This window comes from Spea bombifrons, chromosome 2, assembly GCF_027358695.1.
Source record: "Spea bombifrons isolate aSpeBom1 chromosome 2, aSpeBom1.2.pri, whole genome shotgun sequence".
NCBI lineage: Eukaryota > Metazoa > Chordata > Amphibia > Anura > Pelobatidae > Spea > Spea bombifrons.
The window spans coordinates 62,078,659-62,097,132 of record NC_071088.1 but is presented as its reverse complement, the minus strand read 5'-3'; the positions used below and the strand labels follow the sequence as shown (position 1 = coordinate 62,097,132).

Sequence of the window (18,474 nt, the reverse complement as noted above, 5' to 3'; positions counted from 1 at the left end):
CCTAATGTTTAGAATAAAAGTCTAAACTGTGACAAAATGGGTTTTTCAAAATTGTATACATTCTAATTTAGTGGCACATAATTTATGGTGTATACAGTGAGAGAAAAACCCAAAAGTCTAGAGCGCATTTTTTGTACCAAGATATTTGTGTAGGTACCTGCATACCACGAACCAAAGAAAATCATAAGTTGGGCAGAGCTGGTGGCAGGTGTGTATGAAAAAGTAGCCTGGAATACCAGTCCCAAGCAGGCTGAAGCCTTCATTTTGAGAGATACCACAAGCTGCATACAGCAGCGGCAATACTGTCAATCTTGTTCTAGTGCTGTTAAAATCTTGTCCACCATGCAAACCAAAGTAAAGTAATATTTTAGTTACTGCCAAGTACATACAGAGGGGTCATGTGCTGGTTGGTTTCTGGGTGAAGATTGCTTGTAAGCTATTCTATTGCGAAGCATGGAATAAAACCAATGCCACCACAAACACAGCTGGTGCTACCACTACCTCAAGCAGTGCAAGCATTCCCCAGAGCAAAGATAGACAGACCTGTTGGATAATAGCAGCAGATATATTTTTGGTCCAGAAGATAGTGAAGGATGAAGAGGGAAGGTCTTCTTTTTCAGCAGGAGTGGACCTTACTCTGCCTTGTGCAAATACGGCCAGAGGCGTATCTAGGGTATGGCACCTATGGCTCATGCCATAGGCGCCATTTGAAAGGGGCGCCAGTGAGCGGCTTTCAAACGCCGTCTTTAGGGGGGGGAGGGTATATATTCCTTCAGTGCTGAGATCACAAGTGAATTTCAATTGATCTGGGTTTGTGTGTTGATCTATACCTGCTATCGGCAGCAGGGACTAATATATATTTCAGTGCTTGCCATAGGCGCTATTTTCAGTAGATACGCCTCTGAATACAGCATGTATAATACAGTAGTGTAAGAACATAAAATAGGTATATGCTAATTTTGTAATGTCTGATTTTGGCACTTCATATTTTTTGTCTCCACCAATGGCCTACAGCAATGAAAGCAAATGTTAAATGGTCCATCAGAGAAGATAGCTGACGATAACTTGATCACTGGAATCTTCCTGTGGGCTGTAGAAAATATACTGTAGGAATAAAGTTTCAGTGACATCCATGTAAGATGTAAGGGAGCTCCCCAAAGAGAGCAGTGCAAAAAATAATAATTTTGCCCTAGTTCTACCTTTACTACCTACTCTAATTTGAGTGGGTACATCAAACATGGAAAAGGTGTATCTTGATTAAACCAACATATGGTAAAATGGCAAAATAGGATCTTTAGGGTACTGAAAACTATCGGTCTGAAGGGATTGTTTAATAAATTGGACTAAGCTAAGAGTGCTACAACACATTTAAAGGGACCTCTCAGTTATCGTGTGCATGACGGCTAGTGTCTTTTTATTGTAGAATCACTACTTCCATGCACAATGCATTTATATACAAGTTATCTATTCAAATTAGCTATCTTTTCACTTTATCGTGTTTCACTTTGTACAACTTTATTTATTTGCATTTGAAGGCTACCAGTAACGTAAATGGACTAGGTGGCCCCGGGCCAAAACTGTTCGCAAAGCGCCTCGTTTTTCTGGAATGGAGCAGTACAGGTTGTCACCTTTGTGAACAACTTTGGAAAGCGGGAAAGCAGTGAGAGATTATGTGTAAGCAGGAGTGGGTGTCAAAATGTGTGTGTGTACGAGTAAGCATAAGTGTGTGTGTGTTAGCGTAAGTGTGTAAATGTGTCTAAATGTGTGTATGTAAATATGTGTGCCAGTACGTATGTTAGTTAACAAGGGTAAATAGTAGACAGCTCACTAGTTTACACACTGACTTTCTAAGTGAAACTGTAGTTCCAAAAGTGCCCCAAAGAATATCTTTAAAGAATACGCTCAATATAAATTGATGCTGTATTATACTGCAGAGTAATTCTTAGTAGTTTTTCTTATTTAAGCCCTATTTTTGTGAAATACATGCCTTCTGCTGCTGCTAATTAAAGGTAGAGAAAAACGTATTTCTCCTGCATACATATAACGGAATATCGCCCGTAAGAAAAATGGCCGTGAAGCATAGCATACGGAGATCTGTAGAGCGTTGTCAATACAATCAGTACCTTACATTGCATTGTAATTGGACAAACCCCTGTCACATGATGGGAGAGGCCGGAAATAGCTTTCACGCACCAGAATCTTGGAGTCCAGGATGGTGGTGAAGGTGTACATCACTTCGGTGACCGGGTCCAGGGAGGTGAGCTACATTTAGGATGCATTTGTGTAAATGCAGACATGTGTGCCTAAATATATCTTTAACGAGAACTAAAAAAAGAAAAAGGGCGCATAATGGCTGGCATTTGCAAGTAACTGCGCGTTACTACTGGGATGTTGTAGTTGATGCAGAGCAGTGTCACATTGAAGATGTGTCTTCAGATTGTCCCTCTTTAGTCATACACAGTGCTTATGGCGGGGAGGGGGGTGTTGGTATGATCATCATTGACATATTCTATTATTTACATCAATTATTCGTATTCTTTCCCTTTTCTGAAGATGAATTAATATACTTGCTACCTGGCTTTATTGGTTCGAATCATGTGTGTTTGTTTTATTTCAAAGGTTGTATAGACATCCTGGTAAAGCTATGCTTTTCTGTATGTTCAAACATTTTTGTGCGTGCGTGGAAAGATTTACACAGTCACACACACAACACACACACCATAGGTAAATACAGAGGGCATTTTTTTATATAAATGGCATGCCTGGATTGCAGTTTTATATGTCTGTATATATATTTCCTGTCTGAACCTTTCCTGTGCACAGTTTTATTTTAAATGTTGGAACTATGCCCTTTTCTGTGGGTGTTTCCTAGCTGTGTGCCAACTATTGTGAAATAACTTGGGTTTATTCAGAGAGGTGAGCTGCGCACACCTCCAACTCCCCCTAACGTCTTCTGTAATTTTTGTCAGGTTTTCTCATTTATTTCTAAAATCATGTACTAACTTGCTTTTGATTTCCTTCTCCTAACATTTACTGATATATATAGGTGGTTAAAGGGACACGCTAGCTATCATATGGATGTTAAAGCATATATGATAGCTGTGGGGTCCCTTTAAATATTTGTGATGTTGCCCTTGCAAATGTATGAGGGTATCCCTCCATATGAATTTGGCCATTTGCCCACCCCTAGCTATTTTCCGTACAGGATATGTGTCTGGCTGAGCGTATCTTGTTACACGTGATATACTTAATGACACTCAGCTCCACCTCTGGCTTGGCAATTATCACAGGGGACTTGGATGCTCTCACATTCAGTGGGATTTTAATGCTCAAACTTTGCATTCTCTTTCTGTTGATGTCATCACGCATGTCACTGAGGGAATCCCCTCACTCAAAGGGCCTCCTAGTAGGATCCCCTGCTGTGATCAGGAGATCAGGGCTACGCAAATCCTAAAGTCATATCCCTTAGGGAAATTATTTTTACAGCCAGCTGCATTAGGGTTGTTTCAATAACCCTTCCCTTTGGAGCCATCGTTCTTGTTTCTGGGTCTAGCAAATTAGGAATAGGAAAAAGGTATGTGATGCATAAGTAAGAACCCCACTTGTGTTTGCATTAATGTAACTTTCATGTATATAATGTATTTACAAGCAAACACTATGGTACGGTATCTTTTTGAACCGTTTTGAAATCTAATTACCGTATTTGCTCTTATAATCAGACCTCAAATAGGTCTGACTAAGATCCAGATCCCCTGCAGCGCTGCAGGGGTCCTGGATCCTCCTGTCCCCCCACCTGGTGCGGGGAACTCTGCTGTCTGACAGTCGGAGGGTGTATGCACGATGGACGCAGGCAACCCCCCTGCTAACCACACCTCCTTCCGGCTCCAGCGGAAGTTGCCTACGCGAATCGCGTAGATGTCTACCTGCTGCCCGGGAGTCAGAAGCACCGGTAAGTTTTTTTTTTGTTTATTTTTTTTGGGGGGGGTGTTAAATGGGGGCCATATGGCATTTCTGTAGGCAGAGTGCTCTATGAAATGCCTTTTAACCCCCTTAATGACACTCTGCCTCCAGAAATGCTTTTTAACCCTCTATATGCCACTCTGCCTCCAGAAATGCCTTATACCTCCCTATGTGCCACTCTGCCTCATAATATGCCTTTTAACCCCCTAAATACCAGAGTGGCATATAGGGGTATAAGGCATTTCTGGAGGCAGAGTGGCACATAGGAGGTCAAAAGGCATATCATGGGGCACAGTGGCATATAGAGGGTCAAAAGGCATATCATGGGGCACAGTGGCATATAGGGGATATAAGGCATTTCTGGGGCAGAGTGGCAAGTCTGGGGGCAGATGTGCATAACAGGGGGGGCAGGTTGGAAAATAAAAGGAAATAAAAACAAAATATTTTTCATAGCTTTTATTGAAAAAAATAGTTTACATGAATTAACATTTACCGGTAAAACTTTTTTCCTATAGAGTCGTCTTATATCTTTTTTCTTTTTTCCTAAATTAATATTCAGATTTTGGGGGGTCGTCTTATAATCGAGCAAATACGGTAACTAGTTTTCAGAAATGTGGAGATAGAAGAGGCCTCAATGCAGGGTTTTTTAATGACTTCTAGGAGCATTTTTTGGACAGATGTTTGCTACACTCCATTAATTTTTGTTGAGGACATTAGTAATATATTTTTGCAGTTTCATATATTGTTCCCAGGAGTCAACATCTTCTGAGTAGGGACAAAGCCAGTTTTTGAGGGAAGCATTTCCCAGCTGTTCCTGTTGGTGCTTACCACGTGTAAATTGATGCCCTGTAGTTTTGGATACATGTGAGTAAAAGTGCCCCTTCACCAGGACGGGCTCTGCCACACTGACACATACACACACCAGGGTAGGCTTTGCCACACCGACAATCAAACACACACACACACCAGGACAGGTACTGCCACACTTACCACCCAAACACACACACACCAGGACAGGCACTGCCACACCTACCACCCAAACACACAAGGACAGGCACTGCCACACCTACCACCCAAACACACACACACCAGGACAGGCTCTGCCACACCGACACCCAAACACACACCAGGACAGGCTCTGCCACACCCGCCACCCAAACACACACACACACACACCAGGACAGGCTCTGCCACACCTGCCACCCAAACACACACACCAGGACAGGCACTGCCACACCTACCACCCAAACACACACACCAGGACAGGCACTGCCACCTACCACCCAAACACACACACCAGGACAGGCTCTGCCACACCTACCACCCAAACACACGCCAGGACAGGCTCTGCCACAGCGACACCCAAACACACGCCAGGACAGGCTCTGCCACAGCGACACCCAAACACACACACACACCAGGACAGGCTGTGCCACAGTGACACACAAACACACACACACCAGGACAGGCTCTGCCACAGCGACACACAAACACACACGCACACCAGGACAGGCTCTGCCACACCCACCACCCAAACACACACACACCAGGACAGGCTCTGCCACACAAACACACACACCAGCACAGGCTCTGCCACACCCGCCACCCAAATACGCACACACACCAGGACAGGCTCTGCCACACCGACACCCAAACACACACACCAGGACAGGCTTTGTCACACCCGCCACCCAAACACGCACACACGCCAGGACAGGTCTGCCACACCCAAACACTGCACTTTAAAGCGTCCCCATCAGCCCGAATCGATCCCACGGTGGCACAGTCCAGCCCTGAATGCGACCATTCCCCTAAGATAAACACGTTCATAGTGCTCACTTTGTTATCCTTATCTTACTTATTCTCCACTGACTAACCCCCGCCGCACTAACTATGCAATATATACTTAAAAGTATTTTAAAAATGAATTACTTAGGGTCTTTTTTAAAACCTTGGTTTAAAACACTTTTCTACTATTCTGTCTCTCTCTATAGTTCACATTTAGAATGAGAGAGGCAGAGAACAGTGACATTTTTAAGTAAAATTAATATCAGTATTAACAAAATGTATATTCGCTTTGACAAAGTTTGAAATAATGAAGCTGATTCTTTCATTGCTTACAGTGCTTACTGTCCAGCAGTGCTCTGGCTCTTCTCCTCTTGCAAATAAGGCATGAGCAGAGCACACTCACAGGTGTCCATACAAGTAGAACTTTCTAAGGGTGATCTGAGCGTTGGAGCACTTTCCTATTATGATGTAGCTCCCACTCCTTCCCTATTGCCAAGCAGGGAAAAGTAATCTGTATTGGGCATTATATTCACACTATAATGTGAAAATATGTCACTGGTCTTTTCAGACAGCCGGTTCCCCATTTATTATGTGAGCAAGTGCATATCACTTGCTCACAGCATGGGCTGCATTTACCAGGAGTGCGGTTAAACCCTAATGCCACAGCTTTATGCTATGGTTGGCATCTGTTATCCAGTCTGCAGATTCAGAGTTTGTGGTTTCAAAACCTCCATAAAACTAGGCATAATTAAATCTACTTTCTATAGCACTTTCTATATAGGTGTCTCGCGTGCTGTCATGTCTTAGCCTGCTATTGGTATGCAACCCAGACTTTGCTATTTTGATGTTGCTATAAACAGTAGGTCCAATGAGGAACATCTTTCTAAAGATGCATTGTAGTGTAGTTAGAAAGGCCACTGTGGAAAAGTCCTAATGCAGTCAACACAATCACTTCCACTGGTATCTGACAGTTCTTGCAAATTTAAATATGGCACTTGTTGTCTGCATCACCTCTCAACTCATTTGAACAAGATAAGATGTAGGAGAAGCAGGCATGTCAATAATTAAAATTTGAAATATATTAAAAAAACAATGTCTTATTGACTTTAATGTGTTTTCTTCCATTGATGTAAAATACGACTATCCATCCTTACCTTATTTCTTGGAGTAACTATTTACAGAGCTACTTCAGGCATATCCAGTCTGTATAATAGACTAGCAAGTGGCGGCAAAATGGGTACATAATCATAGATTCCTTACTACTTGAGGTAGTATGCACCAAGAAAATTTAATTGTTCAAAAACTAGGCAAAATAGTTTGCTTTATGGATTCCTGAAAAGAATTGGCATAGCTATGGGGGTTTAATGCAAGATTCTGATACATTTGTGACACCTCTATTTCAAGTAACTTCCTCCAATGCTACTTTCAAATCTTAGATAAAATCCCAGCAGTGTGAGGTGATGAGGATCTTGGACAGTAAGAGCATTGTATACGAGACAGTGGATATCTCCGTGGACAACAAGTTACGCGAAGAAATGCGGGACAAGGCTGGGGACCCCAAAGCATGTCCACCTCAGATTTTCAATGGGGATGAGTACTGTGGGGTAAGCAAGTTTGTAAAATAAAACTGTTGTATCTGTTGTTCAAGAAAAAAAAGGTATGTTCCCCCCAATAATAGAGAAGTTAAGGAATGTTTAGCTACCCCTCCACCATTCAGCTTCAGTCTGGAGTCTATTACACAGAGAGAGATTATCGCAATTGGTTGTCTTTAACATCTTGAACCTAGGGGTCCATTATTCGCAACCAGTCACAGATGAATGCAGAAATTTAAATATTGCCTCCTATTTTGTATGGCCTTACCTTGTATTCGTTGCAACAGCTTATGTTTTGTTCTTACTGAGTGTATAAATGTAAATTGAGTTTGCAGCAGCAAGTTAACTGTTTTCAGTCAAATGTTTTTGTCCTCATTAACGATAACTCATATTTTACAAAAATTTCATACATATTGTGCTATATTTTCCATTGTCTCTCACCCTTCCTACCCCTTTCCTCCAGGGCTATGAACTGCTTGCAGCTGCTGCAGAAGAGGAGATCGTGGACCAGTTCCTGAAACTTAAGGCTTAGAATCATGTACGCGTTCACTGACCCAGCTTTGACACTTCCGTCGCCATTCATTCCTTCATAAAGACATAGACTTCTTACTGTTTCTTTACCAGAACATACTTTTTCTTCTTAATTTGCTTGTAGCATTCCATAATTTATCATCCATTCCAGAAATCGCATTCCTAGAAATTGTATTGCTTTTCATTTATTCCTGGGATACTGGAAGCAAGGAAAACCTTTTATTATGATGTTATACATTTCCTTCTCTGTTGGAAATCAAGGGATTTTCAACCAACATTTTCTTTATATATCTGTGAATTTATTCCATGTGTTTTTTGCCAAAGAGGAAGTAAGAAGTCTTCCAAAGTGATCAATAAATCTGCTTTTCACATGGGCTCCGCCCCAAACCTTGTGAGTTAAATAGAATGGCAGCAGTAAGAAAAGTAGGAATGAATTGACGAGGAACTGCATGGTGGTTAATAGGGTCATTTTTAAGCAGGTGATGTCAAGAGGTGCTGAAAATGAGGCTATGAGAAATCCAGTGTTGCAGAGTGGTGTTGGTAGGGCCACTACTGAACAGACTGAAAAGCTAATTTGTGTCACCCATTTGGTTGAGTTTCAACAAAGACGGGCATTCCAAATATTAAATGAGATATGTCCTTTGTGGAATGTATCATTCTAGTAGTGCTTACAGATCATTGTGTGTTTTTATATATATATATATATATATACACATACATACATACTTTATTTTCTGTAAGTAAAACCCATTTTATGTTTACCCGAGAGAGCTTTTTCCTGAACGCAGAAAATACATGATTAATCATCTCCATAAGTTATGGCCCCCTTTTCATTTTTAGTGTACTGGGGAGGGAAACTCAGGGGAGCATAATTATTTTTTTAAATCAACTATTGTCTGCATTAAGGTTTGGTGCCAGAGCCTGCTCTTACAAGGAACCTGGTTGGTCCATGGGACCTAGGGCAGGCAAGGTGTCTGTACACTGACGCAATTTGTGACGTCAGCCACCCACTGGGAGCTCTCTCCAAAGGCAGGTTGAATTGCTCATCGCTGGAGCAGCAGGGACGGTTAGATCATGGATCTCCCTCTAACTACCCTTTTCCCCCCAAAAAAAGGTCTGTTTATATATGATGTCATATCCTGGCACTCAGCACTGAAACTGCTTGCACTGGGATGGAGCACTAAAACTGGTCTGTAGTAACAAACATCACAGAGTTCCACATAGGAAATAAGAATGGTAAGAGATGGGGAAGGGAAGAAATAAAGAAAGAGAGAGGAAGAGATAAAGAAAAGGGGGGAGAGATGAGTTTATTCACGTTTCCCAAAGAGCATGTTTGATTCACGTTTTCAATTTTTATTACCCATTTTTTTTAATATTTTCAATAAACGTTAGAATTAAAAATTATTTTGCAGTAGTGCGTTCACCACACTTAATAATAAAGTAAATAGACCCACATATAATGAAATTTATTACAATTAAAAGTAAATATTAATCATTTACTTTTTTCATAAATAACATTTATGGTGAGGAAACTGTTAATCAGACTGTTTGATTTAATTTATTTGCGTGACTTTGAGTGAGGAAGATGCATTTTATCCTTGAATCCAGGCAGCACAGTGTCTTGGGCTGGCGCTGGATGGCGCACCAATGTCATGCATGGGCAGCTCTCACTGCCTTCGTTTACGTCAAAGAAAATGTGCGCGTGAATTGTAGGTCGATAGCACAGAGATACAGTGGATATAAAAAGTCTATCCACCTCTGTTAAAATGCCAGGTTCTTGTGATTTTAAAGAATGAGACAAAGATAAATCATGTCAGAACTTTTCCCACCTTTAATGTGACCCATAAGGTAAACACTTCAATTGCAAAACAAACTGAAATTTTTGAGGGGAAAAGAAAAAACTCGCAGTAACCTGGTTGCATAAATGTGCATACCCTCTTATAACGGGCCGTGGCTGTGTTAAACAATCGCATTCAAACTCATGCTACATAGAAGTCATTACACACCTGCCATCATTTAAAGTGCCTGATTAATCACAAATGAAGTTGTTCTAGTATAATTTACCTGACATTTGCTTAGTTTCATCTCAAAGCAAAAGCCATGTTCTGCAGAGAGCTTCCAAAGCATCAGAGGGATCTCATTGTTGAAAGATATCAGTCAGGAAAAGAATTTCCAAAGCATTAGATACACCATACAACACAGTGAAGACAGTTATCAAGTGGTGAAAATATGGCACAGCAGAGACGTTACCAAGAACTGGACGTCCCTCCAAAATTGATGAAAAGACGAGAAAAAAAAAATGGTCAGGGAGGCTTACAAGAGGCCTACTGCCACATTAAAGGAACTGCAGGAATTTCTGGCTGTGAGTACGGGCTGTGAGCTACATGTGACAACAATATCCTGTATTCTTCATATGAATGGGCTATGGGGTAGGGTGGCAAGACGGCTGAAGTATGCAAAAAAACACGTAGGAAAATGTGTTATGGTCTGATGAAACCAAGGTTGAACTTTTTGGCCATAATTCCAAAAGGTACGTTTGGTGCAAAAACAACACTGCACATCACACAAAAAACACCATACCCACAGTGAAGCATGGTGGTGGCAGAATTATGCTTTGGGGCCTTAGGGTAGAGGGAATTATGAACAGTTCCAAATACCAGGCAATTTTGGTGCAAAACCTTCAGACGTCCGCTAGAAGGCTAAAGACAAGGTTCACATTTCAGCACGACAACGACCCAAAGCACACATCCAAATCCACAAAAGCAGGGCTTCACCAGAAGAAGATTAGCGTTTTGGAATGGCCCAGCCACCGCCAAGACCTGAATCCAATTGAACATCTGTGGGGTGATCTGAAGAGGGCTGTGCACAGGAGATGTCCTTGCAAGCCGATAGATTTGGAGCGCTTTTGCAAAGAGTGGGCAAATATTGCCATGTCAATATGTCCCATGCTAATATTATTATTACTTATTGTTTTATATAGCGCCATGAAATTCCATAGCGCTGTACAATGGGTAGACAGGACATAACAAGTAGTATGTAACATAATAAATTGACTAAAGAGACAACAGGTAAGGAGGGCCCTGCTCAAACGAGCTTACAGACTCCTACCCAAAAAGATGGATTGCTGTAATAAAATCAAAAGGTGCTTCAACAAAGTTTTAGTTTAAGGGTGTGCACACCTATGCAACCAGGTTATTGGTTATTAATTATTAATTTTTTCCCCTCAAAGATTTCAGTTTGTTTTGCAATTGAATTGTTCACATTAAAGGTGGAAAAAGTTATGACATCACAAGAACCTGGCATTTTAACAGGGGTGTGTAAACTTCCACTGTACATATGCTTATTATAAAATGAATGCGAAAATAATCTGCATTATGTTCAACATTTCTTTTCTCATACCTTAAGGAAGAAAAGGGCAGCAAGTCATGGGTTCCATCTTAGAAGCAACATTGCACAAATCATTGCACAAATCCTGTTTAAATATGCAATGTGCATACATATTTAGATTGTTTAGGTAAAACATGATGCAGATTAATCTTCACATTGCTTCATGTATATATCTTTCTCTCTACACATATTTCTTGCCAAAATAAATACCTGCCAAGCTGAATGATGTAAGTGTGTATGAGTGAAAGAGTATTTGCTTGTGTGTGCACGCATGTTGTTTTTCTACACATTCATTTTCTACACAGCGCCCAGGCATAAAAACATTTGCCATCACACACATTATATATACATATATATATATACATATATATATATACATATATATATATACATATATATATATACACATATATATACACATATATATATATATATACACACACACACATCAAGCCACAATTATAAGGGTGACACAAGTTCTAGATCTCAAAAGCAGGTTCCCCAGGTGGAAAATGGTGGGCATACACATAATACACGTACAGTTGCAATCAAAATTATTCAACCCCGATTGTAAATCAGGTTTATTGTCAAAATTTACAGACTTTCAGCTGTTTGCAATGAACAAATCGAACAAAAGTGATTGAAATAGCACAACCCAATGAATGCTTCGAGTGGTTTTCCCAAATTCAGCTGAAAATGCAACTTATAATGCCTCCCCCAGTCTCAAAACTATTCAACCCCCTGAACAGAATCTCTCACAACATCACAAATATGCAAACCAGATGTCTCAAGCACACCTGATGCAACTAATCAAGGGCTTCATTAGTTGCACCACTTGTGTTTTGAGCTGGAACATATGAAATACCCGAACTGCCAAGGGGTTTGTTAGTGTCAAATTGAATTGCATGTCAGAAAATTGGCAAAATAATGGTCCAAAAAGTTAAGAGATCATCACCTTTCACAAACAAGGAACAGGATAGCGAAGGCACTGAATGTTCTCAGAGACAACGTTGGAAGCACAGTTCAAAGTAGGGATGCACCGATACCATTTTTTGAGACCGAGTACAAGTACCTATACTTTTGTCAAGTACTCACCAATACCAGTTACTTGCGTCGTCAATCATAGCATGGGAGCAGAACCAGGAGGAGGGCAAAACGGAGACAGGCCCTATCACTCCCTTCTGCCCTATGTCAATCCCTTCTGCCCTATCTACCCCTCCTCACTCCCTTCTCCCCTATCTAACCCTCCTCACTATCTACCCTCTCCCCCCCCCTTTGAAGTTCACTTACCTTGTAGAAGTCCTGTGGTGGGATCACAAGGCCTCTATCTCCCTGCTCTGCTGCGGTGCGTGCTGCATCACTGCTAAGCGCCAGAATAGGACGTCATATTCCGGCGCTCAGCATGAAATGCCGGTACCACGACCGAGCCAGAAGCCTTGCAGAGGAGAGTGAGAGGTGCCGAACGGTTGCTGAAAACGTATTCCTGAGCGCCTCTCTTTCTCTCCTCCGGCTGCGCTAAAAAAAAAAAAATTGTGATTGGGAAAAAATTTGGGAGGGCACAGTATGATGTGTGGGGGTGGGCATGGCCACCAAGGCTTAATTGCAGAAGAAGTCCCGGAAGATTCTACGGTGGCCATCACAGTCGCCTGACTTGAACCGCATAAGCACGCAAACCCAAGAATATTACTGAACTGGAAGCTTATGAGGAATGGGCTAAGATTTCTCAGGAACATTGCCAAAAGCTGGTGTCTGTTCAAAAACCGCTCAAACATTAAACCATTATTTGTAAAAGATTTGAAATTATCCTAGGTATACAAAAAATGATTAAAATTACAAAAGCATTAACTTCTAGAGAAAGCATTTTATTCTAAAATGAAAGTGATTCCTTCTTGATGATAGCCTGATACCGTTAAGCTTGGGTGTATGCATTTGTTGATTTAGTTTCTTGTGCTCCAGGTGCTACAAAACTTCTTGCTCTCAGCAGCAGAAATGCATTGGGGACAAGTCCAAGTTCTTGTAGGGTACAAGAGTTGTCTGTGTAAACACAGTGCGGAAAACGTCTGATAACGTCATAGGAGGAAGTCTGGGAAGTCCTGCAAAAGGAGTGAGAGAACAAGTGGTTATCTCAGTGATTGACCATCGATTCACATTCTGTAGTCGTTAATAAACACAGTAATGAAGATTCTTAAAGGAAAATAAAATTGTTAAAGCTACTCTACTTCCACCTCTCCACCCTACAGGCATGAGGGTATATAATTGGTTTTAACAGCTTTTGATAGATTTATTATCTAGCATTTGTATCATATTTGTAGAAACATTTTCTTCTACTTTTGTATTTTTTAATATTCAAAGATGATTAACCAACCTGCAGTGAGATAAGTAGGTGCGCAGATCTCCAAGAGTCTCTGAAGGTAGCATTCGCACTACATATGTGTGTTCTCCATTTTCAGATTTGATCCTCAGTGTACAGACTGCCAAAGGACTTCCCTTGCACCTGTTAAAAATAATTTAAAAAAAAACCCCAAACCTTTGAAGACTCTGTATTACAAATAATTTTATTACAGAAACAATTTTGTTTATGATTATGGTTTTTCAATGGTAGGGAATCAAGTAAAAGTTTTTTTTACACTGGGGAAAAAAAGGTTGTTTGGACACTATCAAGAAGAATATGTGGTTTATGCTTTCGGATCGGAGTTCCGTTTACAGTTTATTACTGGAATAGTTGGACAATGCTCCAACTAGAAGCTGCATCAGTTTGCATTTATTTAAAAGCTACCTGTGCTTTTTTAACCAAAGTAAAGCAAAAGCCACCATTATTTAGAAGTCTGTATTCTAAATACACAAAACATCTTCATACAATGCTATGTTAAAAATAACGGGAATAGGCTGTCCCAAAAATAAAGTGTTGTGAGACTTACCCTTTCTCCTCTGCTCCCACAAGGGGGGAATCTAACATGATTTCTTTTAACTTATTTCTTGTTCCTGATGTCTGTAAAAGCACAGAACATGCAAGCATTAGAAGTATAATACATCAGAGGTGTAACTACAATTGAAAATCCGTAACCAGTGTTTATTACAAACCTGCAAGAGTTCTTCAATTGGACCACGGATATCCAAAACCTGACCCTCGCGTACCACAGCTTTGGGAAGTTTGCTCAAGAACCGATCCAAAGAAAGCTGTTGGCCTAAATACAGACAGTTACAAAATTGTGCCAGTGGAACCCAACTGTGGAACACTCTGATTCTCATCTATAGCAGCAACTACCTTCACCAGCAGACATGCTCTTACCTGGTAACTTATTGGTCTCCTGTACACCAGAATTTTTACTCCCAACTATCTGACCAGGTTCAGAAAATTCATCCCAAAAACTGCGCTCCCGGAACACTACATTGCGTTTGTCTGTAACCTGCAAAAGGATAGCATTTTAGAACAATTTATCAGTTTAGGCATAATTCAAAAGCAGGGCTGCAAAATATATCAACCAATGATAGACAAAAAACAACCCTGGTGTTTGTAAGTGGAAAACTTACCTGAAAGGGGACTCCATCTGGAAAGCGTTGTTGTAGCTCAGATGGAAAATATCCATCCATTATATCCTTAAGGCATTGCTGGAATACAGACCAGATTATGAATACCCTGTTGCATTACTGGACCACACCAGTTCACCAAGTCCTTTCTTTTTCCCTTCACCCTTTACCTGTGTGGTGGTCTCACGATAGGATCGAAAGGGTCCTTTGAACATAATAATTCCATTCTTATACAGTGTAAGTGGAACTGGTTCTGGGGATCTCAGACGAGCTCCTCCTTCCCTGTACTCAATATGACATTCTCCCTCACCCCCAAGAATGTTCAAGTCCCTCAGGTTCTGAATGATCAGGTCAAAATCTGGTTCATAGGTAGCTAAAGCGTGCCCTAAAAACAAATTACAAAAGGCGTATGGGTATGCTTCTAGTTATCACAAATTAGGATTCTCTAAAATATTTGTACATAGCACTACATAACACATTTATTCATTGTAAGTGTTAAATTAAAATACACAAGATAAGCAAAAGGGAAGGTCACTTGCTAAAAATCATCCGCAAAAATATACTGTGAGTTATGTTACCCAATCCCTTATTATGTATACATGATGTTTATCCCTTTCATTTCCCAAGCTGATAAACTTATCAATGAGGAAGATAAAAAAAACGCCATCATCCATATTACATCTCCTTTTCACTCTTTTTTTTTTTTTTTTTTTTATCACCGCACCACCCATGCACTAGCATTTATTTTTATAGATGTCTTTTAGTTAGGTATGCAATTATTTTAAAGGATAATATAAAAAGGCACATATATAATTATCCTCATCTTAATGCCTTAAGTTTTTAATCCATTCAATGTTATCTTTTTGAGAGAAAGCCTTTATATGCTGAATTTTGCATGTTTAATGCAATGATATACAGTAGTGATAACAAAAGGTAGTCATTTAGGTCCAGAAACAAAAAAGACATGCAGGATGACACATGAAACAATGTTCATTGTTGGAGTATATTGTAAAACCTTGGCAGAGCAGAGGCATTTATTGGACATTCCAAACTGCTGTTGAATGGGAAATTGAGTATTGTAGTCACCTGGGTTCCATGTCTTGGTGGTCTGCACAGATCTATTAGGGGAATCATCATCTCCAATCCAAACAAGGCCATAATCACCAAGAAATCGCTTTGGAGAGAAAAATAAAACAAATGAACATCCCTTTTGTATCGTGAGCATTTATGTCACACTTGCTAAATCGTACTGACCTCCATCTCATACACCCTTTTCTGCAGCTTTTGGCATTTCATTTCTAGCTCTTGTGTAAGCTGTGTAGGGCTTTCTGCAGGAAAAAAGGGATCACGATTGATTGTGTTTTTGCCTTCAGGTGATGGCGCCACATACATTTTCATCATGTCTCACCTGTCCTGTGTCTTTGCAGTCTCTTGATCTTCTGTTCTAAGTTGGCAATATGCTGATCCTGTGGTAATTGGAAGTAATGTATTAATGAAGTTCTTCAATGAGATGACGGAGTAGAAGAAAAAAGCAACATCCTCAATATTAGGGTTTACCTTCTGCTGTATATCCTTCTCTTGTGCCCGCATGCACCTCTCCAGCTCACTGACCCTCTTCATTGTTGTTCTTAGCAAATCAAAATCACTGGGGACCGAATCTGCAAAAATAAGACACTAATGAACATAATACTATTTATTGAAAGAATATGATGTTACGGGGCTTTAATAAGATAACCACCATCACCATAAAGCATTTTTACTACAGCAAGTATATAAGGTGATATGGTTACCGTGAACACTTCTTTTGACCATTGCAGAGCTTCCATTGTCTTGATGTTTCATGGGATGGTTTGGCAATATTCCCAGCAAGAGCAACTCTTCTTCTGGTGACCAACATGAAAAAGAAACGTAAGGAAAATAATTCCTTCTGTGACAATATTTGTAAATCTGCAATAGCCAGAAATAGCACACTGGAAATGGCAAATAACCAAATGTGAGTTATATTTAGTTTCCGTTATAATAATGAGAGTATTTATTATTTCCATTCTTTGTTCTAAGATATGGTAGCAGAGAACCCCAAAATGCTGGTTTAGAATATATATATATATATATATATATATATACACACACACCGTATGTGTATATATATATATATATATATATATATATATATATATATATATATATATATATATATATATATATATATATATATATATACATACGGTGTGTGTATGTATGTGTGTATATGTATATATATATATACAGAAAATCACCAATAAACTTCATTACTGTATCACACACTGTATTTAGTGGTATTTGTCCTTATGGAATGTTCTCATTGACTGACACTATGCTACAATATATTCCTTTTTATTTAAATTGTGAAATTAAGTATCGTTATATAATCAAGTTGGAAATAAATATGGTTAATTGAACGTAGGTAGAGGTTTCAGATGCCATAATCTACAGAAAATATGAAGTTCTAGCTTCTTCTAGAGATTTTTCAGCAGTGCTGCTCACTGTAACTAATGGATACAGAAACTTAAGCTTACTTGAACAGGGAATCCCCGAACAGGGATTCTTCATAAGACAGGTTACTTAAGTTAAATCAATTTTCTGCTAAACCTGTCCCGGAATAAACTATGGCACACAAATGAAAAAGTAATTGCGTGTTATCTTCCTGGCTCACTGGGCATTTGCCATGCATGGCAAATGCTTACATCAGTCCTATGCGTGAGGTACATGTAACACATCAGGAAAACAATGGTGACCTGACACTCACCTGTGTAACCTACTGGCTCTTTAAACGGTGCTGCTCTCCTTCTGAAAGGAAAATAAGGTGGTTACTAACAAGCTGCGTTCAAATAAACTTGCAAATTATTAGGATCTTCTTCAGAAGTGTTCTTTGAAATGGTGAGATTAAAAAAAAACTTACCCTATTCTGGGCACGTCATTAGCAGGAATCTTCTGCCCGTTAGATTTTTCACTGTCCGACATTTCATCACGTTGTCCCCCCGGATCCGGTAACGGGGCCCTTAACGACGTTTCACTCTCCGGTTCGCGTTGCCTACTGTAAACTGGGGACAATCCCGCCCTCCGGGGTCGCCCCAAAGTAACCAAAGGCCCGCTCATGCTATAGTAAATGCGCCGCCATATTGTTTGATTCGGTAACCAGGCAACAGCCACTTCCTGCTTTCGATGTAACTGCAAACGGGCAAAAGAAAACAACACGTACGTTGTGTCCCACACCACATATGACAAACTACCATTTTAACAAAATTGTTCTCGAAGCAGTCTGCTCTGCAGAGCGTTTCTATTTGAATCAATATGCAGGACAACTAAGAGCACTTTTCCCTTTCAATGCCATGACATGTCAGTCCGTCTTACAGGCCAGTATGACGGGGCTAGGGGTAGACTGAATGTGAGTTTAATAAAAATGATGTTCCCAGTGAGCTTTTTTGTTAAATCTCACTATATGTGCACGCTTGGTAGAAATATTAGGCAAATATCCCAAAAGGTTTAAGTAGTTGCTATCGATCCAACCAGTGTGTAGTTGCCAAGGCATCTTTTGGTTGAATAAATTTTCTTTGGATGGTTAGCAGTCTTAGTTACTCACAACGCCCCTAATAATGTATTATGTTCTCTGATATTAGAGTGAGAAAAAGTGGGTTGAGAGAGAGGGAAA

General features: G+C 40.1%; 2 protein-coding genes across 3 annotated transcripts; one reads left to right on the top strand and one right to left on the bottom strand.

The window, feature by feature from the left end:
* Positions 1–2,154: 2,154 nt before the first annotated feature.
* Positions 2,155–8,245, top strand: SH3BGRL3 (SH3 domain binding glutamate rich protein like 3). The gene is made up of 3 exons (XM_053454535.1): positions 2,155–2,257; positions 7,185–7,352; positions 7,804–8,245. Exons 1-3 carry the CDS (start codon positions 2,213–2,215, stop codon positions 7,870–7,872), a joined length of 282 nt encoding a protein of 93 aa, XP_053310510.1. The 5' UTR covers positions 2,155–2,212; the 3' UTR covers positions 7,873–8,245.
* Positions 8,246–13,104: 4,859 nt separating this feature from the next.
* Positions 13,105–17,944, bottom strand: UBXN11 (UBX domain protein 11). Of its 2 annotated transcripts, none has more exons than XM_053457143.1 (14): positions 17,725–17,944; positions 17,572–17,612; positions 16,577–16,733; positions 16,344–16,444; positions 16,195–16,252; positions 16,041–16,114; positions 15,873–15,960; positions 14,957–15,171; positions 14,790–14,867; positions 14,548–14,665; positions 14,340–14,443; positions 14,177–14,247; positions 13,624–13,752; positions 13,105–13,351 (listed from the first exon to the last, which is right to left on the bottom strand). In XM_053457143.1, exons 3-14 carry the CDS (start codon positions 16,626–16,628, stop codon positions 13,168–13,170), a joined length of 1,272 nt encoding a protein of 423 aa, XP_053313118.1. In that variant the 5' UTR covers positions 16,629–16,733; positions 17,572–17,612; positions 17,725–17,944; the 3' UTR covers positions 13,105–13,167. The 2 variants fall into 2 exon arrangements, with proteins under 2 accessions (XP_053313118.1, XP_053313117.1); XM_053457142.1 differs by having other exon boundaries at positions 16,577–16,669.
* Between the last annotated feature and the right edge of the window lie 530 nt (positions 17,945–18,474).

Bases quoted from the DNA above. Each gene is read 5' to 3' on its own strand.
- SH3BGRL3 (XM_053454535.1), top strand. From the start codon at position 2,213: ATGGTGGTGAAGGTGTACATCACTTCGGTGACCGGGTCCAGGGAG. The intron at 2,258-7,184 runs GTGAGCTACATT...TTCAAATCTTAG, and splicing joins CGGTGACCGGGTCCAGGGAG to ATAAAATCCCAGCAGTGTGA. The intron at 7,353-7,803 runs GTAAGCAAGTTT...CCTTTCCTCCAG, and splicing joins ATGGGGATGAGTACTGTGGG to GGCTATGAACTGCTTGCAGC.
- UBXN11 (XM_053457142.1), bottom strand. From the start codon at position 17,921: ATGAGCGGGCCTTTGGTTACTTTGGGGCGACCCCGGAGGGCGGGATTG. The intron at 17,613-17,724 runs GTAAGTTTTTTT...TTTTCCTTTCAG, and splicing joins AATGACGTGCCCAGAATAGG to AAGGAGAGCAGCACCGTTTA. The intron at 16,670-17,571 runs GTGAGTGTCAGG...GTTGGTCACCAG, and splicing joins AGAGCCAGTAGGTTACACAG to AAGAAGAGTTGCTCTTGCTG.